Source organism: Rhinolophus ferrumequinum, chromosome 3, assembly GCF_004115265.2.
Source record: "Rhinolophus ferrumequinum isolate MPI-CBG mRhiFer1 chromosome 3, mRhiFer1_v1.p, whole genome shotgun sequence".
Taxonomy (NCBI): Eukaryota; Metazoa; Chordata; class Mammalia; order Chiroptera; family Rhinolophidae; genus Rhinolophus; species Rhinolophus ferrumequinum.
In genome coordinates this window covers 100,547,144-100,572,048 of record NC_046286.1, presented here as the reverse complement: position 1 = coordinate 100,572,048, position 24,905 = coordinate 100,547,144, and the positions used below count along the sequence as shown (strand labels likewise).

Genomic DNA, 24,905 nt, shown 5'->3' with positions numbered 1-24,905 from the left:
CCCTCCTCGCCAACATCATGCTACTCCTCAGTCCCCCTCCACCTCTGACCCCAGGCTTTCTGTTAAGATTCCTAAAGGCCTATGCTCTGGAATAATGGAAAACCACAAAGTGATTAGCCCTCCCAAAGTACGAGTTCTTGATTAAAGTTCATCTGCTCCTACTCTGCCAGCCAGAATAAAATTAAATCCTCTGAAAAAAACACCAGCCAGAGCCTCTCTGCCATTTTTTCTACACAATATCCAACATTGAACATCAAAAACCTTAATGATCTTTGACACCTTTCTCTCGCTAATGCCCCACTTCTAATCCATCCGTTTCTGCCTTCAAAACAGATCTGGATGTCTCTGACCTCTTGTCACCCCTGCACCGCCTGGTCCGAGCCAAGACACTCTCTCGGCCAGGCTTACTGCCTAACAGCCCTCTATGTGGTGTCTGCTGCTGCCTTTGCTCCACGTCAGTCTATTCTCAACCTAGCAACTACAATAGAAAGGCTTTGTAAAAATCAGTATGGTGATCACATGCAGTGTTCTTCCCTCCGGCACATACCATACACCTTTATATTAGTCCTGTGTATACAATGCCTACCATCTGCTTTAGACCACCAGCTTCAGGAGGAACCTAGATCTCAACATAATGGCTTCTAAGTATATCGCATTTCTTAACGCTTTTAATCTTCATGACAAACCCTGCGAGATGAATTCTAGTACTCCCATTCTACAGATGACGCAGCACAAAAGCATTAACTTGAGGAAAGTTATGGGGCTAGTACACTGTGGAACCTGGATTCAAATCCAGGCAGCATACAGCGTAACTGAAGGAGTAAATGCGAATAATTGATCGCTCAGGGATACAAACACTTGACTTACACAAACTACAATATTTTTAACATTGCTAATACAAAAACCAAAGCCTCTGCGTTTCTAAGCGCAAACCCACCCCATCATACCTAATTCTTCAGAGTCTGGGGCCTGACAGATTTGGTTATAGGGGGCCTAAAAGACTCAACAAAGCGCCCACCCCACTCCCCAAATTACGTCTGTGGGGAAGCCCTTGTCGCTCCGTGGACCGAGTGCCCTCGGAGGTGCCAGCAACAGAGCGCTAAGCAGAAATGCAGACAAGGCTGTGGAGCGCGGGGCAGCCTGCGCCTCGGGCGGGAGAGGCAGTGGTGCTGGAAGACACCGGGGAAGCCCTCGCCCGCCCCGGCACGTCACAGAGCTGGGAGCCCGGGTGCCACACGTGTGCAATCGTCTGTGGGCAGCAGGAGAAACAGCCGAGGAGACCCCTAACGAGCGGGGAATGGCGTCAACATCTGCCCCCAAAGCCAAACTCCAAACTGGGGACGAGAACCGCGGCCGTGAGTTACCACGGCCACCGCGGAGGACGCTGCGACCGCCTACTTAACCACAGTGCTCCTAAAGCGCAGGCGCATCTCCCGGGGAAGCGCAGGTGGGCGGAGTCAAGAGCCGGAAGGGCGCCGGCGCGCGGGCCTCGCCCAGACACCCGCCCGTAGGAGCTGCCTGGAGGTCCCGCCCCCAGCGGAAGTCGTGGTTGCTGTGCAACTGGTGCGGGCCACGGGCGAGCGCTCTGTTTCCTGGAGACCCTAGCGCTCCCCGCTCACCCTGGCAACTTCCGGTGCCGCTCGCTTCCCTTCTCGCCGCCTCTCCTTGCGTCCCGGAATCCCTGCCCTTGGCACGACGTAAACCTCTTTGGCTCCCACGATGCCTTAGCGCCCACCTGCTTCAAAGCCTAACTCCATCGGAAGCTAGGTTGTCCGATCCTGGTCGTGGCCTCCATGTTCACTAACCACGCCTCTCGGCCCGCGGGCACCTACACCTACACCAGCCGGCCCCGGCCGCTGCCCTGCCAGCGCCGCCGTTACCGAGACAGCCTGACGCAGCCGTGAGTGAGCCTACCAGCCCATGTGCGGTCTCCACCGAGTCCCCCATCCTGGGCCTCGGAAACCTAGCCCTTTCGCCCTGGTAAAATCTGCCTGTGCTGCTTTCCCTTCTCTACTCTGCCGAAATAAAATTTCTTCCCTAAAGAACTCTCTCGTGTGGAGGAATGAAGCAAGAAGGGGCCTGGGTAGCCTCCCTTAGTTGACATTTAGGGACAATGAATTGCTGGCAAGATCGATAACATTTACACGGAACCGACTTATTTCACGAAGTTGGAGCCAACTAATGTTTATTGTTGGCCAACTATGTGCCAGGCACTTTACTAGGGGCGTTTACATGCTTTTCTTACTTAGTCCACAGTGCTGTGAAGCTAGTTTATAATTCCATTATGCAAATAAGAAAACTGAGGTATAAAAGTGTCACAATAATCGCCGTCCAGAATGGGAGCCAACTAAAGCTCTTTGCACACCAGTCTTTGATCAGGAATCGGGTTATCCTTTCATGCTGGACCCCAAATTGTATTTTTACATTAATGAATATTTGCAAGTATTCAAATATCCATATTAGAAAGGACTGCTAACATGGTTCTCTTGAAGTTCTTTCTGTAAGCCTCAAGTGTTGGAATCAGCAGAACTTCGCGAGAATGCAGGCTCCATGGAAGCAGGAGCCTGTGTGTCTGGTCCACCTAGGACCGTGCCTGAGACACACTAGTAAGCACTCAACACAAATTGTTGAATTAATGGTTGGACATTGCAAGACTTTTTTAAAATAAATACTTATCACTTTTAAGAAAACCAAAATAGAAAATTTTGAGAGGGCTTATTTATATTATAAAAGGATTCGATTTAAAAAGGGACTCCTTTCAAAAATGCTTTCTGGTGCCTTTAAGTGGTTGTGTACTAATCATTACTGTTAAATCTGACCAACGGATGAAATAAGAAGTAATGGTGGTTCATTAGGAACTATTTTTTTTATAGTATGAATTGATAAGCAGGTTGCAGGACCTTGCTTATGTTTAGCAAATCTGTTGATTCAAGCCATTGGAAGGAGTGGGATACATATGTGTATTTGATTTTTCAGTTTAAAATTATCCTTAGGGGTGATTTTCAATTTACGAAAAGTAATATATGCATGAAGCAAATGAAAAATACAAAATAAGATTGAATAAAGGAAATGTTAGTTATCTCCTGCCCACCTCTACTCCCACTTCCTTGTTGTAACCAAATTTAACAGTCTTATATTATTATCCTACAACCTCCTTGCCTGTACACACACACACACACACACACACACACACACACACACGAGCATACATACATTTATATAGAAGGTTTAGTTCCAAAATAGAATCATAATACACATATTAATCTGTGATTGGCTTTCTCCCGTTCTACAAGTTCTAATTTCCTTTTTAATTTTATGTATACCTACGCATACATATTTAATTTTATAGAAATATGTTTATCATTTTTCGTTACCTATCTTACCATTCATGCTTGAGTGCATTCGTAGCAAGTGCCCCATCCACTTCCCTTGCAAACCTGCTCTTCCTCTCCTGCTGTCAAGGTTAATGACCTTGCATGGATGCTTCTGTACTTTTCTCCACCAATTTATGTACAAATGTATTAATATATACATACAGATACACACATATAAGGGCTTTGTCTACCTCCTAGCAATGGTAACATACACAATTCTCAACATCTTCCTTTTCTCACTTAATTCTGTGTGGAAATCTCTCTAATTATTTTTAATAGCATTATAGCCCCTTGTATGGATATATCATAAGTTATTAAAATTTTCTACTGTTGATAGATACTCAATTTGCTTCAAGTTTTTACCACAAAGAAGGAGGTTCCAATAAATAACTTTATGTACTGGCCTCTTTATTTTTGAGTTAGATTTCCAGGGTGGCATTTTTAGGTCATGTATATTTTTAATATGAACAGATGGAACAATATACCTTTTCTCCAGGAATGTTTAAACATATTCTTTTCTCTACAGCCTCACCTGCAATAGGTGTTAATGGGTTTTTTTTTTCTTTTTGGATTTTGATAGCATAAAAACTAAACCAGAGTTTTTCCTCATTATTAATTAATACTGGGAGGCTTTAATCAAGTAAGGGTTATGTTTGGATTTTTCCGTTCTAACAGATCACTGGCTACAATGTATAGAACAGATTAAGGGAGAAGTTTTGTTCCAGGTAGTTAAGAAACTTTTACAGTAATCCAGGTAAAAGATAGTGGGGGCAGTGAGCAATGGATAGATGTGAGAAAGATTGGGGGAGGGGGGGCAGCCGGTAGAATCAATAGCACTTGCTGGATGTAGGGAGTAGGGAAGAAGAATCGTGGATGACTCCACGGCTTCTAGATTAAGCCCATTGGGTGGTTAGTGGTACCATTTAATGAAATAGGGAGCAGTAAAGAAGTAACAAGTTGGAGTGGGAAAATGATACTTCGTTCAATTTTGAAGTTGCCTTTGAGATACCTTAGTGAGATATCATTGAGCACATCAATTGGATATACATGCCTGGAGCTCAAAGGAGACTTCTGAGCTAAAGATAAAATTGGGAGTTTTAGGTATGTGGATCATAAGTGAAGCCTTGAGAATGGATGAGGTTGACTGAGGACAAGAGAAGCCTGAGCTCTGAGGAAATCCTCCAGTAGAGAAGGAGCTAGCAAACACAGGCTGAGAAAGACAAGTTAGAGGAAAACAATCAGAAGAATATGGTCGTATCACAGAGGCTTAGAAAAGAGAGTGCTTCAGTGAAGGAGCAGCCAGCTAAGCTGAAGACTGCCCAGAGGTCAAGTAAGATGAGCAGTGCAGCATGCCTGCGTTTTAAGTATGAAATCTGATTATCCAATACTGATTTCAATATATGATAAATAAGCTACTTCCTACCCCTCTGAAATCACTTCTGTAGAGTACTGTTCTTGGTATAGTTCAATATTTGGTTTCATAACCATAAATAGGATATCATTTAAAGAACTTTAAATGAAAATAACAACTGTATTTTTCACTATTGATCATTATGATGCCCAAAATTAAAATTGTATTAATACTGTATTTAAAACAATATAATTTTAGAAGATCTTTAAGGTTAAAGAACAATGAGAAATGTGTTTTTACCAAGCCTGATTCTATTAATGTAATTCTTTTCAACCCTTGAATCAAACTTTTGTCAGTTCTTTAGGGCAGGCCCCTTTTCAGTGTTCAGTGGGCCATTTTCAGTGTTAAGTAGTTAATATTTTACAGCCTAAATCCAGCTCTGCCACTTACTAGCTAGGTGACTTTCGGCAGATTACTTTCTCCTCTGTCAAATGGACATCGTTCCCGACTTGAAGCTTATTGTGAGCAATAAATAAAATAACCTGTGAAAGGTCTGGCATATAATGAACACTCCATAAATGGCTATCATTTATTTTATGGACTGTGCTAAAACAATTCTGTTTTCTTAAAATATTTTCATCTTAGTCTAAGTCTTATTAAAAATGAGTTGACTTCATAGATACCAATAGTCTATTAGAGCAGTTATTTAGAATTTGCTGTTTCACAGAGCTGAAGAACCTATGCAATATGGAAACATAATGTATGACAGAAGGGTGATCCGAGGCAACACTTACGCTCTACAAACAGCACCACTGGTAAGTAGAATTCAAATAGCCTAACACAGAGCTTTACACTACACGTGATGAAGGACCAGCTTGTTAGTTTCTTTCTTTAAATTTCTAATCTGTTGCAGACTAAAACATTTATAAAATAAAATGAATATGGATTACTAGGAAGAAAAAAAAACACAGAAAAAGACATGCAAAATACAAGCCTGACAGTGGTTGCCAGCAGCTGGCAGCATGGGGGAATAGGGAGTTATTATTTAATACAGTACAGAGTTCCAGTTTTACAAGATGAAAAGAGTTCTGGAGCTGGATGGTGGTGATGGTTGTACCACAGTGTGAATGTACTTAATGCCACTGAACTGTACACTTAAAAATGGTGGTAAGATGATAAGTTTCATGTGTATATTTTACCCCAAATTAAAAATATGGGCCTCAATTTTTTTTAGATTAATAGAACTCTGGAAAACTACTTTATAAGTTTCTAAACTTTTACTCTTATCTTCTATAATTAAATTGTTACAGACCAATTCAAAGAGTTCACAGATATCACTAGTCTGAGGACCATACTTTAAGTAGCACTGATCTTACATATTTAGATTTGTTTAAATTATCTTATACTCCAACACTATTATCATTATGTAATCAAAAATTCTGAATTTTGCTTCTTTCTTTAATTCACTCAACAAATATTTATTGAGTTTTAGGTCCTGTGCTGGGTACCTAGTATACAGAGATGAGTAAGATGTGACATGATATTAAGAGTGATGATTTCTTATCACAGAAAAGAAATATAGTTAATCTGTAAACACTATATAACATAAGTGCTTAAAACTACATGGAATGATACATGGAATGTTAGACATTCCAAAGCAGTGTACATAAAAACCACGTAGAAAACTCATTAAAAATATGTGTGCTTCAGCTATACCCTGGATCTACTATTAGAACCTCCAAGAGTTGCATCCAGGAATATGTATTATTAATAAACCTCTCTGGGCAGTTCTGGTACAGTCAGTTTAGGGGCCAGCGTTTGGAAACAGCAGCTCAAATGTGTGATATAGACATGTTTCATGTATTTTCTTGTGGCAGTAGCAATGAACACCTTTAAAAGTCTACACTGAGACTTTGTCCAGACAAGCAGGAATTCACCAGTTCCTTCCTCTTACAACTAAAAAACCCTGGACATAACACAACAAACATAGTAAGACTCTGAAAGGTGGAAAGAAGAAAATGGCCTGGCTAAGGACCTCAGGATTTGAACAACATGGTGATGAGTTCCCTGGCTTTTTTTTTTGCTTCCCTGTGTCCCATTCAGAGCACTGGAGAAGCCTGCAACCTGGAACCACCAAACAGCATATCCTAAAAAAAGCCTGCTCCCTCTATCTAAAAGACTGGGAAAATGGCAGCCTAACAGAACAGAAACCCTTTTACAATACTACCCCTCCTCCAGCCGAGCACCAATGGAAAAACTTCCCTGCCCTTCCCCATTGCATCAATGAGGCTGCATTGGGGAGCTGGACTTCCATCCCCACATGGCAGCAACAATGCACTACTAATCAGTGCTCTGATTCACCCACTGAGGTGGTGCCAACAAGGTGGAACAGGAATTTGAACTTCCATCCTCACCCAGGGGCAGTGAAGTGGTAAGAGATGGCATGGTGTCAGCAGAGCCAGGAGGAAGCTGAAGTTCAACACTATCTGGCAGCAACAGGGAGGAACAAGGTGATATAAGGCAGTTCTAGTCAGAGCTCCACTCCCCTGTCCCCCAACACTAGCATCAGCAGAGCATAGCAAGGAGCTGAAATACCACCCCCACCAGGCACCAATAAGGCAATGCACATTGACCCTTCACTTTCACTGGGGTGATGTCCCTGGGGCCCAACAGGATATTGAACTTCTATCTCCACCCATGCCTGCGTGCTAAAATAAAAAGAGGTGACCTCCTACTAAAAAGATTAAATAAGATCCAGGGTCTCACAAAATAATACCCAAAATGTTTAGGATACAGTAAAAAAATACCACACCAAGAACCAGGGTCACAACTTGAATGAGAAAAATCAATCCAGAGATGACACCAAAATTCAGATGTAGGAACCTGACAAGGATTTTAAAGCAGCAATCATAAAAAGTGTTTTAATCAAAAGTGAATAATTATGAACATTCTTGAAACAAATGAAAAAACAAACTCTTAGTAAAGAAATAGAAGATATAAAAATGAACCAAATGGAAAATATAGAACTGAAAAATACAATAACCAAAATAAAATACTCCTTGGAGGTGACATAGGAAACAATGAATTCAAAGACAAATAAATGGAAATTACCCAGTCTGAACAACAGATAGAAAACAAAAAAGAGCATCAGAGAGATGAGGATCTATAGCAAACTAACATTCATGTTATCCAAGTCTCTGAAGAGGAGGAGAAAAAGTGTGTAACTGAAAAAATATTTAAAGAAAAAGTGCCTGGAAATACCACAAATTTGGCAAAGAGCATAAACCTACAGACCCAAAAAGTTGATCGATCCCCAAGCAAGATAAGCCCAAAGAAATTCACACCAAGACACATCAAACTCAAATTTCTAAAAACAAAAACTCAAAAGCAATTATAGAGATAGGACACAGTACTGGAAGGGGAACAATTATTTGAATGACAGTGGATTTCTCATCTGAAAACATGGAGTTCAGAAAAAAGCAGTACAATAGTTTTCAAGTCCTGAAAGCAAAGAACTATCAAGCCCTAATTCTAATCCAGTGGAAATATTCTTTAGGAATCAAAAGGAAGTCAAGTCATTCTCAGATGAAGGAAAACAAGTGGGTGCCCTACTTTGCTGAGATGGTTGGTATCAAAAGAGGATTTGTCACCAGCAGACCAACCCTTAATGAACTGAATGAAGCAAGTTCTCAAAAGAAAGGAAATGTTAACAGAAGGAGGTGTGGGCCTTCAGGAAAGAAGATAAAACAGTGGAATGGGAAATAAGTGTAAATATGGAAAACTTTTTCATGAGCGTTAAAAATTACTCATGGTTGAAGCAAAGTTATAACATCATCCGCTGTAATGCTTAATGTATGTAGATGAAATAGTTAAAATTATATTTTAAAAATAGGGCACATACGGGGATCTAAATGGACGCAAGTCTTCTACACTTCACCTGAAGTGGTAAAATGGCAGTACTAAATGTTGGCCCTGATCAGGTACATAGTATATTGTAGCACCTGGAACAACAATTTTTTTAAGGTACACAAAGAGGTACAGACAAAATATCATAGATGCATCACAAAGGAATTCTAAAATATTGTCAAACAACCCATAGAGAGGCAAGAAAAAGAAAACAGAAATGAAAAACTAACAGAAAACAAAATGTGAAATGGCAAAGCCCTAACATAGCAATAATTGTTATAAAGGTAAATTATCTGAATAAATCAATTAAAAGACAGAGTTTGGCAGAGTAGATTTAAAAAATTGACTCAACTATATACTGTCTACAAGAAACTCATTTCAATTACAATGATGTAGGTAGATTGAAAGGAAAAGATATACCATACAAACATTAATTTTTAAAAAGTAATGTGGCTAGGGCTGGCCGGGTGGCTCAGGAGGTTGGAGCTCTGTGCTCCTAATGCTGAAGGCTGCTGCTTCAATTCCCACATGGACCAGTGGGCTCTCAACCACAAGGTTGCCTGTTTGACTCCTTGACTCCTGCAAGGGATGGTGGGCTGTGCCCCCTGCAACTAACAACAGCAACTGGACCTGGAGCTGAGCAGTGCCCTCCACAACTACAACTGAAAGGACAACAGCTTGACTTGGAAAAAAAAATCCTGGAAGTACACACTGTTCCCCAATAAAGTCCTGTTCCCCTTCCCTAATAAAATCTTTAAAAAAAAAAAAAAGTAATATGGCTATATTAATATCAGATAAAGTAGACTTCAGGGAAAACAGGATTCCCAGGGACAAAGAGGGACATTATGGTAAAAGGGTCACAATATATACCAAGAAGACAGCAATCTTAAATGTGCATGCACCAAACAACAGAGCTTGAAAATACATGAAGTAAAAACTGATAAAAGTAAAAGAAATAGACAAATCAACAGTTTTAGTTGGGGACTTCAATGTCTTCTCAGAAAATCAGCAAGGATGTAGAACTAGACAACACTGTCAACCAAAATGTTCTATATAGAGCATTTCACCTCACAACAACAGACTACATACTTCTTTGAAGCACCTGTGGAAATATTCACCAGGAGAGAACATACCCTAGGTCATCAAACAAATTTCAATACACTTAAAATAATTGAAGTCATACAGAATATGGTTCTCTGACGATACTGGAATCAAACTAGAAATCAGTAATAGAAGATAACAGGAAAGTCTTCAAACATTTGAAAATTAAGCAGTATACTTTCAAATAATCCATAGAGGAGCATTAAAGGAAATTTTGAAAAAAATGCTTAGAACTGAGTGAAAATACAGCATACCAAAAGTGTGGGATGCAGCCAAAGGAGTGCTGAGAGGGGAAAAAAAAAGACCTTAAATCAAAAATCCAAGCTCCTAACTCGATAAACTGGAAAAAGATGAGCAAAATAAACCCAAGGTTAGCAGAACAAAGAAAATAATAAAGATAAAAGTAGAAATCAATTAAATTTTAAAACTCAATAGAGAAAAATCAATGAAACCAAAAGTTGGTTCTTTGTAAAGATTGATAAAATTGATAAACTTCTAGTAAGACTATCAGAGAAAAAAGAGAAACAAGTAGTAGATATCACGTATGAATATCAGGGTATAACTACAGATTCTGCATCTATTAAAAGATTAAAAGGATAATGATGAAATACTACAAACAAATATACACACATAAATTCAACAACAGAGATGAAATGGACTAATTCTTCAAACTACAAGCTACCAAAATTCACCTTACATGAAAGTTTCTGAATAGTTCTATAACTGTTAAGGAAATTGAATTTCTTATTTAAAAGGTTTCCCAAAAAGAAATCTCCAGGCCCAGATGGTTTCACTGAAGAATTCTACCAAACATTTAAAAAAAGAATTTGCATTAATTCTATACAATCTTTTCCAGAAAATAAAAGAGGGAACACACCCCAACTTACTTAATGAGGCCAGTGACCCTGATACCCAAATCAAACAAAGATAATAATAACAAAACAGTAGGCTAAGAGGAGTGGCCGGGTGGCTCAGGTGGGTAGAGCGCAATGCTTATAATACCAACATGGACCAGTGAGCTGCGCCCTCCACAACATGACTGAGAACAATGGCTTGACTCGGAGTTGGAGGGGGGGGCAGAAGGGGAGAAGGGTGCAAGGAGAAGGGGATAAAAAAAACAATAAGCTAATAGCGATCAAGAATGTAGACACAAAAATCCTCAACAAAATACTAGCAAATAAAATCCAGCAATACATAAAAAGAGCTACCGTGTTTCCCCGAAAATAAGACCTAGCTGGACAGTCAGCTCTAATGCGTCTTTTGGAGCAAAAATTAATGTAAGATCCAGTCTTATTTTACTATAAAACCGGGTATAGTATAATATAATACCAGGTCTTATATTAATTTTTGCTCCAAAAGACGCATTAGAGCTGATTGTCCAGCTAGGTCTTATTTTGGGGGAAACACGGTATATATTAGAACATGACCAAGCAGGATTGATTCCAGGAATGCAAGGGTGTTCCAGCATTTGTAAATCACCATATCAACAGGTTAAAGAAGAAAAATCCCATGATCATATTCATTGATACAGAAAAAGTATTTAACAGAATTCAACACTCATTTATAATAAACACAACAAATTAAGAATTGAGGGGAATTTTCTTAGCTTGATGAAGAGCATCCACAAAATACCTACAGCAAATATCATACTTAATGGTGAAAGAATGAATGCTTTCCCCTTAGACTGGGAACAAGGCAAGGATGTCCACTCTCACCACTCTTACTTAACATAGTACTAGGAGTTCTAGCCACTGTTAGACCCAGATCAGAAAGAAAGAAACTGACTCTAATTGCAGATGATGTGATTGTCTACATAGAAAATCCCATTGAATCCACAAAAAGACCTAGAACTAATAATTGAGTTGAGCAACATTGCAGGATACAAGATCAACACACAAAAATTAGTCATATTTCTGTATACTGGAAAAGAACAAGTGGAACACAAAATTTTAAATGCAATACCATTTACAATCACTTCAAAACCCTGGAATACCTAGTCATAAATCTGTTATAACAAAACATGTATAGGATCTGTAAGATAAAAATCACAAAATACTAATGAAAGAAGTTAAAGACAAGCTAAAGAAATGGAGAGACATAGCCTGTGCATGGACTCATCACATAGCATAGCAAAGACTCACCACAGTAAAGATGTTAATTCTCCCCAAATTGATCTATAAACATAACGCAATTCCTATCAAAATTCCACCAAGATTTATGTAGATTTAAACAAGCTTATTCTAAAATTTATATGGAAAGATGAACTAAAATAGTTAAGTGTTTTGTAAAATAATTAAATGGGAAGAACCACTCTATCCTATGTTAAGACTTACTGTATATAATATTAGTGATTGTATCAAACCAGGGTGGTATTGGTGGAAAAACAGATACATGGAGCAATGGAACAGAATAGAGAACTCAGAAATATACCAGCTCATATACCACGTTTCCCCGGAGATAAGACTTAGTCGGACAATCAGCTCTAATGCGTCTTTTGGAGTAAAAATTAATATAAGACCCGGTATTACATTATATATTATATTATATTATATTATATTATGTCATATTATATTTATTATATTATATGATGTTATACCTGGCATTACATTATACCTGGCATTATATTATATCCGGTTTTATAGTAAAATAAGACTGGGTCTTATACATTAATTTTTGCTCCAAAAGATGCATTAGAGCTGATTGTCCAGCTAGGTCTTATTTTTGGAGAAACATGGTATACCTAACTAATTTTTGACAACTGGACAAATGCAATTCAGTGGAGGAAAGATTGCCTTTCAACAAATGGTGTTGGAGCAATTGGACAAATTGGGGAAATTAAGTGAACCACCACCTAAACCTTACACCATGTACAAAAATTAATTCAAATGGATCATGGGTTTAATTTTCAAATGTAAAACTATAAACTTTTAAGGGAAAAAATCTTCAGTATATAGGGCTAAGCAGAAAGTTCTTAGATATGACACCCAAAGCACAATCCAGAGAAGAAAACATGATAAATTGGACTTCACGAAAATTAAAAACTTTTGTGATGTGAAAAATCCTTATAAGAGGACAAACAGACAAGCTACAAACGAAGAAAATATTTGCAAACCACATATACAATAAAGGTCTTATATGTGTTTGGAATATATAAACAACTCTCAAAAGTAAAAATAATAATTCAATTAGAAAATGGTCAAAAGATGTGAACATATATTTCACCGAAGAAGAGATGTGGATGGCAAATAAACACATTAAAAAAATATATCAACCTTATTAGTCATTTGGGAAATACAAATTAAAACCACAACTACACAACTGTGAGAAAAGCTAAAAACAAAAAAAAGTTTTGTTTTTTTAATTGTATTGGGGAATATTGGGGAACAGTGTGTTTCTCCAGGGCCCATCAGCTCCAAGTCGTTGTCCTTCAACCTAGTTGTGGAGGGTGCAGCTCACTGGCCCATGTGGGAATCGAACCAGCCACCCTCGTGCTCTAACCAACTGAGCCATCCATCTGCCCTAAAATTTTTAAATAGTGGTAATAACAAGTGCTTGTGAGGATGTGGAGCAACTGGAACTCTCATACATCGGTGATGAGAAAGTAAAATGGCACATCCACTCTAGAAAATTGTTCAGTAGCTACTTATTAAAACTAACAAGCATTTACCATTTGACTCCACAGTTGCACTCTTAGACATTTATCCCAGAGAATGGGAACTTACATTAACATATAAATTTGTACATGATTGAACATTAATAGCAGCTTTATTCATATAGCCAAAAACTGAAAACACATCCTAAGTGCCTTTCAATAGGTTAAACAAACCTGGCACATCTGTACAATCAAGTACTTACTACTCCCTTACAAAAAGACTGAACTATTGATACACTTAATATCGTAGATGGATATCAGATAGAGCATTTTGCTTAGTGAAAAAAGCCAGTCTCTAAAGTTTATGTTCCTTGTATATAACATTCTCAAAAAGACAAAACTACAGATGGAGAACAGATTAGTGGTTGCCAGGGGACAGGGACGAAGGTGGGACTTGTATAAAGGAATGAAACAGGCCTCTATATTGACTCGTGGTGGTTACAAATCTGTGTTAGGGATAAAATCACATGGAACTATATACACAGACACAAACACAAATCAATGCATGGAAAAAATGTGAAAACTGAATAAGATCTGTTAATATTTTACTAGTGTTAATTTCCTGATGTTGATGTTAACGCTACAATTATATAAAATGTCACCATTGGAAAAAAGTGGGTGAAGGGTACACAGGACTCTTGTTTTTGCAAACTCCTGTGAGTTATTTCAAAATAAAACTTTTAAACATATATTTTAACTAGACCCTGAAATAGTTAAGTTGGGCAATGTGTTTCTAAACTGAACTTGTTGTATTTATGTTACTCCCAAATCATTCAAGAGTTGATGCTTAACATGCCCCACTTGACCACAGGTATGTGCTAAGAAATGCATCTTTAAACGATTTCATTATTGTGCGAACATCACAGAGTGCATTCATGCAATCCTGGATGGTAGCACCTACTACACACCCAGGCCATGTGGCATAGCCTATTGCTCCTGGGCTACATACAAGCCTGTAGAGCACGTGACTATATGAAACAACACGAGATTAAGTCACGCACAAGGGAAAATGATGCAATTAAGAGACACTGTAAACACGAGATATATAGGGCTGATACCAAACATTTTTTTGTAAGTAGAAAGAGTACACTCTAAAATAACGATAAAAAGTATAGTGTGGTAAACACTTAAACCAGTAACAGTCACTTATTACCATTATCAAGTATTATGTGCTGTATATATTGTGCTAGACTTTTATACAACTGGCAGTGCTATACATTTGTGTACAACAGCGTCACCACAAACGTGAGTAATACATTGCACTACAATGTTACAAAGTGACAATGTTACAATGTCACTAGGTGATAGGAATTTTTCAGCTCCATTATAATCTTATGGGACCACCATCATATATGTGGTCCATCATTGACCAAAATGTTGTTATAGCGCATGACTGTAATTCTGTTCCATTAAGAAAATGGAAATAAATCAAGCATATTTATAATAATGTAGAATATATACACAAAGAAAAAAAGCCAGGTGGCCGGTTAGCTCAGTTGGTTAGAGCAAGGTGCTCTTAACAACAAGGTTGCCGGTTCAGTCACCATATGGGCCACAACTAGATTGAAACAACTACTTGACTTGGAGCTGATGGGTCCTGGAAAAACACACTTAAATTTTAAAAAGTTTAAAAAAAAAGCCTTCACAAAATGATCCCAAAATGATACTAGTAATTGTATTAGAAAAATGGAATTATACATGATGGGTGGGGGGTAATGTGGCTATATTATTTTAAAATAAAAGGAAATGATTGATTATGTATGGGAAGAGCTATTCCATGTCAGGTATTGTTAGGCTTGTTACATATCATTTGATTTGTTCCTTCCAACCAAAACCTTAGATAGGTGTTATCCGTATTCCCATTGTACAGATGATAAAACTGAATATCTGAAAACTTAGGTTATTAGTCCAAGCTTTACTAATCCTAGTAATTAATTAATTGAAGACTTGGAATTTGAGCTTCAGAGCCAGTGCTCTTATTTCCACTATTTAATGCAAATATGGGGAGAGTTTGTGATAGATAATGTTACATTAGAAAAATAGTATAAAAAGCATGGTATCATCACAACTTTAAAAAACTACACATTTAAATGACAATAGCCATTGTATTAGGGGTATGTGATTATAGGGTTACATTGTCATTTCAGGTAAAATGTTCTTAGAATTCTAATTTTAAATATTAAAGTACCTTCATATTTCCCCACTGTTTTCATATTTGCCTTGAAATAAGACAGATTTACTAGAGAATGTTTTCAAAATGAGATACAGATACAAAATCAAGGACCTCCAAATAGTGCCGAACTACTGTGAATAATTACATTTTTAATCCCTTAGCTATTGTTTCATGCACTTGGACAGGCTTTGTTTGGACTAAAGATATTTTCTTTGTGAGCTAAAACATTTTTTAAGGAAATTCTGTCCAAGTGAAATTCAGATTTAAAAAAAAACTAATGCTTTTCAATTTCTTAACTACATATTAAAATGTATTGTAACTAAATGGTGACATAAGTATACTAGGTTACTAGGCACGAGAGGGATTCATGGTAAAAATACTTGAATGGGGAAGAATAGTTAATTAGATAAGATTCTGTGTCCATTTATCCCAGTTAACAGTCATACTTTGCAGTTACTTTTATGTGTTGGCAGACATCTTTATAATTATCTGGCATTAGCTCAAATAAAATTTTAATCACCAGGTGACTGATAATGAGGAAGCCAAAGATGGCAGGAGCTTTTTTACACTGTCCAGGAATCACTTTTGGAGTGACAGCTCTATATAAGAGAAATATCTTCTAAACTTGAGATGCTTTTTCTGTCACTCTGTCTGGGCAGCCTGAGAGTATAGAGATTCAGAGACAACAGCAAGCTAAGAAGAGGGCTCTTGCCAGAAAACGAATCCAAGAGCAGTTCAGACCACAAACACCGGAACCTGTGGAAGGCAGAAAGCACGTGGATGTGCAAACAGGTGTGTGACCGTTGGCATCGTGGCTCCTGGGCTTGCTCGGGTTTCTAAGTCCTTTTTCATTATGTACGTAGCTATTATGCTATCCAGTACTTCTCCTGTGAGTTGGTAGAAGAAGTCCATTCATTAAGAAAATTCAGACTAGGGGGCAGCTGGTTAGCTCAGTTGTTTAGAGCGTGGTGCTCTTAACAAGGTCGCCGGTTTGATCCCCACATGGGCCACTGAGCTGCGCCCTCCACAACTAGATTGAGACAACTACTTGACTTGGAGCTGATGGGGCCTGGAAAAACACACTTAAAATAAATAAAAGTTTTTTAAAAAATTCAGACTATGTATTACTATTATTATATTGGGTATACCAGGAAGTGTGAGATTGGTTTTTAAAAAAATAATAATAATTTTATGACCTGATTCTCCCTTAGCCCTTTTCACATAGTTACTCTCAAACTGGGATTATTTCTCATTTTTATAGCCCAGCATGAATCACGGTTGGACTTCCAGGAGAGGAGAGCAATGTAGTTTCTATTTTGGCATTTTACTTATCTTTCGGGAAGAGTAAACCCTTCAGCTCTAGGTCCTCATCTTCTCTCACCATGGCCTCTGCGGTTCTCTCCTTTGTTCTCCTTTCACTTTGCATATTCCCCAGAGCCACTCAGGCTCTTCTAGGCCAGTTTTCCTACTCGTCTAACTGTTCTCAGCTAGCGAGGCTTCCCTGGACCTATAGAGTCTAGCTGTGTTAACAAAATCTTGATAGTCACACAGTACTTGGTGTTTTCCTTGGACCGATGTAACTACTCAGGATTCACCTTGCTCCCTGCCAAGATGGTGAGTGAATTCATTAGTTATTTCTGAGTAGTAAGAGTGAAAGGAAAAGAACCATGCCATGCTTTTTCCTCTACCTTGAGGCCAAGCCTCGAATGAGTGTGTCTGTGATTAGCCAGTATAGTTGTAATTCTGTGAGAGCTAAATTTTAATGTTTATTTCTACCATCAGAATATTAAGTGATACAAGAGCAGCTGCCTTTTAACTATTTCCTGTATCTCAGAGACTATGCCAGGTCCTGGACCTATGTATCTCCTTTATTATTTCAAACACATGACAGATAATTATGATCCCATTTACAAAGAAACTGAGGCCCAAAGAGGACGTAATTTGGCTAGGTCCTATGTTCCACATCTGACTGCAGTTCTCATGTTCTTTGCATGATACCATACTGCCCTGGCCTCATATATATTTCCTAAGGTGAAATTTGTTTTCATATATCTATTTATAATCTATAGGCTAGAGGGAGCATCAAGCAACATGGTAACGTGGTGCATAATTTTTTTAAGTATCCAGGAATTTTCAAATCTTTATACATTTACTCTCTTAGGACTCAATTACATAGATTATTAACTTTCCATTCCCTATTACACTTTGCATCTTACATACATGGTTTTAAGTTCTTCTTTAGTTTCATTTTTAAATACAAAGCTCAGTGCTTTCTTGACATTCAATAAATATTCTAGCTTGACTGACTCTATGGTCTTCCAAATATATAAAAATGCTTAGTACAATATGTGAATTGAACCCCACATTTGAGTACTTTCTTCCCAAGACTTATTTTCTGATCCATTTAATTCTGTTTTGAAGACACTGAAGTTTCAATTACACACATAATGTTGAAATAGACCAGAATTTCAAAATCAATGTATATGGTATTCTCTTAGAATTATACCTTGAAGAAATTGCTGACCGCATAATAGAAGTTGATGTGGAATGCCAAACAGATGCGTTTTTGGACAGACCACCAACACCACTCTTTATTCCTGCCAAAACTGGCAAAGATGTGGCCACTCAAATACTAGAAGGAGAGGTACAGTATATTATTTGGACTTCCCTCTATCTTCATTATAAATAAGTAAAGTTAGGTTTAGTTAAAAGCTTAATATGAGTGCAAACCAGTATACAATTCCAAAAGATTCTACTTACTAGATTTCTTTCCAAATGGGTCTCAAAAAGTTTTATCATGAAATACTCAGAAATGTTTTTAAATACCATGTTCTGATTTCCCCTCTTTGCTGATCAGAAATGAAAATCATTAGAAATGTTTTTAGAGTATTTATACATTTGAAATGTATGTGTCTGCATACTTGCCTAATGTATGAATATAAGTAGATTTGTACCAAATAAGGAAAAATAATACCTCTGGTAGAAAAGATTATATTATTAGCTGCTTAGAGATTACATAAATTTTATGAAGATAATCTGCGTTTAAGAAATTCTAAAATAATTACATTTTCATAATCAATGTGGAATGTATAAATTGGCCAGTTTATGAAATTGAAGAAGAGAGGGCAATGCTTATGTGTATAATGACTTAAATGAGGTTTACGACTTGAAGGAACTTGAAAGAACTGTCATTGATAATGAGAAATAAGTCTTCATAAACTACACAGAAGAGTGTATTTGCCTCTAAATCGTAGAGATGAATCGCCATAATAGCCATTATTCTTGTTCCTTAGTTTTTTCAAACTGTTACCAAAAACAGCGAGTAAAAATTGAGCAGGAAAGGCAAGGAATAAGAAAGACAAGGACATTTCCCTTGGGTTTCAGAATTTGATCTTAAAATTGTTGAATATCAGGGTTTATTTGATGACTGTGTAAGTCTTTTTATAACTGACAATTTTTACCTGTAAACAAAATACTATTCTGTGTGCTTTGCAGGGCTGTTTTGAGGATTGGAAACCATAAATAAAGCACCCGCATGGTGTTTCATACACAAAAGACACTGAATATATAGTATCTTGTTATTGCTACTGTTCTGGATATTTTTTCATTGAGCATTCGGTTCATGATTATAATTTGAAATTTGCTTTGTTTTGTGCATTTAAGCTCTTTGACTTTGACCTTGAAGTTAGACCAATGTTAGAAGTTTTGGTGGGAAAGACTATTGAGCAGTCTCTTCTGGAAGTAATGGAAGAGGAAGAGTTGGCTAATCTGCGGATCAGTCAGTTTGTGTATGAAGAGTTATACAATATCGAACTTGCTGAAATTCAGAGACTTGAAGAGCAAGAGAGACGACACCGAGAGGAAAAAGTATAGAATTCTATTTTTCTTTTTTAGACAGTCATTTGGGTATTTAACAGATTGTATTCAAAATTACATGTGGCATGTCATAGAGCTAATGATCTTTGGAAAGATGTTAGAAAAGACCTATAGTGTTTGTTGTTCAGGTCTCTCCTGTTCTATAGATCATAGATATTTCATGAAACGAATTACATCTTTTAAATTCCAGCATATATAAATGTACCCAGAGTTCCCAAAAGTTCCTAAATGGAATAATTTAAATTACATATGTCCCAACTGAAAAGGACTCTTAAATATCAAGAGTCCTACTGAAAGAAATGCATCAGTTTGCCATGAGTGGAAAGAAAAGAGAGGAAAGGTGGAAGGAAAAAGTGGAATAAATCTGAGAGAGGTGAGGGATAAGCAGAAGAGGGTCTGGATAGAATCCTGGGTCTTTTCTCAGTGGCCGGGCCTTTCTCTATACCCGTAAGGATACACCAGAACCACTTGGGTTTTTATAGAATATTTTTTAGATTATACGTTTTTAGAATGTTTAATAAGAAAAGTTTTAGAATCCAGTTTTTAAATATACCAATAACGTCTAATTAGGAACCACTAGGCTCAGTCATCTTTAAGGGTCTTTCTAAGTCTGGCAATAACTGTCACCCTATCTTCTACACTGAAATAATAAATTATAAAGAAGTGCCTGAATACCTAAAAGAATTAAAATAACTTCCCAAAGAGTCCAACTTACTACACAGAAAGTCTTAGTTGTTGGGATATCCTACTCAATATCTACTCAAATGGACTTTCAGTTTTCCTCCAAAATGAATAATTGTGTAAAGAGCATAAAGCTTATGGTAAAGATGGTACAAATGCAGGACTATTTATTTACAATATAAAATGAACACTGACAAAATTAGCTTTGTTGAATTAATCAGTGAAATCTTTATGAAACAATACTTATTTGTTAGTATATTTACTTTTAGGAAATATATTATGAAAAAAAGAATACAAATCATCTAGATTTATATTTGCTTAAAATTTGAAAATAGACTTAATTAGAAAATATATTAATGCTCCCACTTCTACATGGGAGTAGAGAAGATGGTTCATTAGCTTTATAGATATATATGGTCTACAAGAAGAAACGACAAAAAAAGAGAGGTTTTATAATTTTCAGGACTTTCTGAATTTAAAGAATCGTTACAAATGAGACAATTCACTGGCCCAAGTTCTTTACTGAAGACGTCTAAGCAACTATAATTTTCTTATCAGCAATAGTTTATGATGCTAAGTAAAAACATATATAACTATTATAATCCTTTGCTACCATCCTTATAGTCAAACATGTATACCTTGAAATTGTTTTACTTGAAAATGGATCAGGAGATGCATTCTACCTTAAGCTCCAGCTCTTTCCTGAGTTCAGTACTGACTAGTTGTTGGAATTCATTAAAATCTTGATGAAAAATATGAATCTTTAATAGATAGACACCTTGCTGTCCATTTTTTGATACAAATGCCAGTGAAAGGCCTTCCACTCACTAGCGTCAGTAGTTGGGAGGACGTCATAGCTCAGTAACCATCGGTAAGGGTGTTTTTCTCTGGGCAGGAACGTCGGAAACAGCAGCAGTGGGACACAGTGCACAAGCATAGCGAGACCTCACAGAAAATCGCAGCCCGAGCGTTCGCGCAGTGGTACCTGGCCGACCTGCTCCCTTCTGTCTTTGGCAGCCTCAGGGATGGTGGCTACTTTTTTGATCCCATTGAAAGAGGTTTGTGGAGGTTTTTAATTAGATTAACTCTGTTAAAATAAGCATCCTCTTAACAGTTCAAATTTATCTCATGACCTTTTTTATTTTGAATTGGAATCTTTCTGTCTCTGAAGCAAATTAAAAAGCCAATTATAGTTGTTTTAAGTAAATGCTATTACTAATAAGTGTATTATAAAGATCTTGATTTTAGGATGTTAGTTTGTCTTTATTGAGAAGCAACATTGGATAGTAGAAAGAAATATGGACTTCATGTCAAAAACTTTGAGTTTGGGTCCTACTTTCATCATTAACAAGCTTTATGACCTTCAGTTTCCTTATGTGTGAAATGAGGATTATTTAAGGAATTAACTGTCATACTATATAGGAAACTTTTGTAAGCTGTAAAGCACTATTATGTGTCAGTTGTGACTTTTTCTAAGCTGATTAACTATTCTAATAAAAAACCCTCTGGGGGCAGCCAGCAAGGTTGTTTTTAGTAATTAGGCTTACGTGATCCATGGGCTGTTCTAGCTGTTGGAGAGCTGATCTCTGCCTTTACAGAACCCACACCACACCTGTTAGCTGCCTGTTAGCTGCCTGTTAGCGTGCCCTCAGAGCCACCTCTCCTCAGCTAGTCTGGCCAAATGAAGGGTAAGGGTTGCCATTTTCTCATTGCCACCCTCCTTTGTCGGACTCAAAAGTGCTTAAATCCACAATGCTTTGTGCACGGGTCCTATTTCAGGCGGTCCTATTGTAGTTGGGGGCAGATGTTAGTAATGTTAATTTTCACTGATTACGTATTCAATTCAATACATAGAGGTCAGATTACAGACAAATATTATTAGTTTATATTATATTGTACTTCCTAATTTATATAGTGTTTTTCGTACATGATGCCATTTGGCCCTCCCAGTAACCCTGAGGAGTGGATAGGACAGATTAATGCCCATTTTTCAGAAGTAGAAATGGAAGCTTAGAGAAGTTAAACGCCTTGCTCCTGAACGCTCACTCAGGCAGGGAAGCCTTTAGTTCTCAGACCGACCAGAACTTGGACTCAGGCCCAGTGCTGTTGCCGTGCTGCCTGAACACTTTCTTGCTGTTTTAGTCACAGACACCAGGAACCTTTTGTTCTCATGAATTTTTGAAAGTTATAGATCATTTAAAAGACTGTAAATGAGATTCATGCCTACCCTGTTTCCCCCAAAATAAGACCTACCCTGAAAATAACCCCAATTAAGATCTCAGCCCGACGGACGCATTTAGTACATTATGACGATGTTCCAGAAGAAGATGACGTGACTGTGTTTGAATAAATGTAGATTGTTGTACATGAAAAAAGAAGACATCCCATGAAAATAAGCCCTAATGGAGCAAAAATTAATATAAAACCCGGTCGTATTTTCGGGGAAACACAGTAGCTAAAAATTATTTATAGTAGTGAATATAATATTCTATCACACTGTGTCACCTGTTGAAAAATAAAAATTAGATGCTTGCCCCAAAAAAAGCCATTTTTATGGGAACATTAAAATGTATATTGTAATGGACCATATCTTTAAAAGGCTTGTACAGTAGTAGAGTAGATTTCTAGTTCAGTTTGAACAAATTTTATCAGTAACGGAAACACCTGGTTTCTGACCCATTTCTGGATAGCCTTGCTCTCAGATGCCCTCTGACCTGTATCCTGAGTCTTGATCAGCTGTTGTTAAGGCCCAGGCTTCAGGTGGGGGCATTCTTTTTGCAGGCATCACTCAATCCCAGGTTGGCAATGCATTTAGATTGCACATCCCCACCCCACCCCCCACCTCCTTGACCCATCGCGGATTGCACCTATAAAGTCAGCTCTAAAGGCTTTGGCTCCAACGAAGGCCAGTTTTTAAAATACTATTTCTACTGCAATAGAAAGGAAATGGACCGGAACATATATAGAGAATATAGCAAAAGTAATGCTGCATGAGTCTATTTAGCATTTTGTGTTAAGAAAACAATTGTTGATGTATCTGTAACATTAGGGGGACATCACAGATTCTTCCTGTCTATAATGATTCATAAAAATTACATAATGATTAAAATTAACTTTTTATTTATCATAGATATTGAGATAGGATTCCTTCCATGGCTAATGAATGAAGTTGACAAAACGATGGAATACACCATGGTGGGAAGAACAGTCCTTGACAGTATGTTCTTTTATTTTATTTAAAAGTCATCTCTAAAATTTTTCAGTAGAAAGAATAGAAGAAACATGTTAATTTTACAGTTTTAGTTCTTAATTTTCCAATATATCAATTACATTAACAAAGGTGCAGATTTTTATCCTCAATATTATTTTTGGATCTTCTATAATTTGATCAGAATTAATATCTTTTGTCATTACTTCATAAATGATATCTTGTTAAAACAGGCATTGACTATAATTCATATTCATTAAGTGGCACAGAAGTCAAGTATGCTGACTTTATATAAAAGGTTATGATATAGGGGAGGGGTGAGGTCTGGTGAATGTTTTATACTCATCTATAAGTCAGCATTATAACTACTAAACTACAAAACCAAAATCACAGTGACTTCTGTAATACAATTTTTCAGTGTTAATTCGTGAGGTGATTGAGAGGAGACTGACTATGTATGAGCATAACGAGAAGCGCCAGCCTCCAAAACCTGAGAGTGGGCTCGGTGGTCCTGGAGCGATGAGAGATCCACTGGTGGGTTATGAATTCCCAGAACAAAATGCATCCCAGTCACAGAGATCACTTCCGGATAGAGACCCTCTGCAAAGAACACTATATGACGAAAGTTATATAGAGAAAATGTCACCCCAAGAAAGGATGCTTATGGAAGAAGAAGATGAGGAACAATAGAAATGAAGAAATTCTCAGGGAGGGAAGAACTATCACAACTGAGGGAAGCTTGGGAGCCATGAAACCTATCAACAGTATTGCCGGCAATCAGGTAATGATGCATGAATCCCCTCAGGCTACGGAAATTAGGTTGTATTTAGTCAACATGTCTTTTTTGTGTCATGGACTGGGCAAATCAAATAGTTTGAAATAATAAAACTAATAAAAAGTGAAACTTACGTACTTCGTTTATTTAATAGAATATCTAGACGCTATATTGTAACTCTGAGAATTATGCTTAATTACACGCTTCCCATTATCACTATATACAACTAACAAATATATTTTTCCTTAATCTTTCTAATTTGTGGGTTAGTTATTTTTTTTTTGTTATCAGTGCTATCAGCCACTGAGCTTTTCTTCTCTATAGGAAAACTGCGTAACTCACTCTATGAAAGAATTCCTAAACATAGTTACTGAAAGCTGTATGTAGTGCACCCTCTTTTAAGGGCCAAGAAAAATATACTTGTATTTGTATAACATTAAACAAATAGTTACCCCTTCCATCTCCAATATTCAAATAAAGCACAAGAGATTCTGTGACTTAGTAATATGCTCTCATCTATTTTTTCACATTTCTGCTATTAAAAAATTTCAGGCAATGCCAATAAAGCTAAAATCCATACTCACCCTATGCAAGTCCACTCCCTTCCACAAAGATAACCACTGTTAATAATTAGTTGAGTACCTTTTATGCCTTTTGGAAGATATTTATATATGTATATATTTGAACACCTAGAAATGCATGAGTTGACTTTTCTTTATATAAATATAAAATGTATTGTTTGCATTTTTCACCTAACGGTATATCTTAGACGTTTCAACATTCGTACATTTAAATATCTTTTAAAAAT

General features: G+C 37.3%; 1 protein-coding gene across 1 annotated transcript; it reads left to right on the top strand.

Annotated features, from left to right (window-relative positions):
- Nucleotides 1–1,585: 1,585 nt before the first annotated feature.
- On the top strand, nt 1,586–24,571 carry RSPH3 (radial spoke head 3). The gene is given in 9 exon segments (XM_033094294.1): nt 1,586–1,900; nt 5,453–5,540; nt 16,217–16,349; nt 18,056–18,201; nt 19,221–19,424; nt 21,010–21,172; nt 23,245–23,331; nt 23,741–24,004; nt 24,007–24,571. Coding segments are annotated over 9 exon segments (1,260 nt in total). The 5' UTR covers nt 1,586–1,793; the 3' UTR covers nt 24,075–24,571.
- The last annotated feature ends 334 nt before the right edge of the window (nt 24,572–24,905 follow it).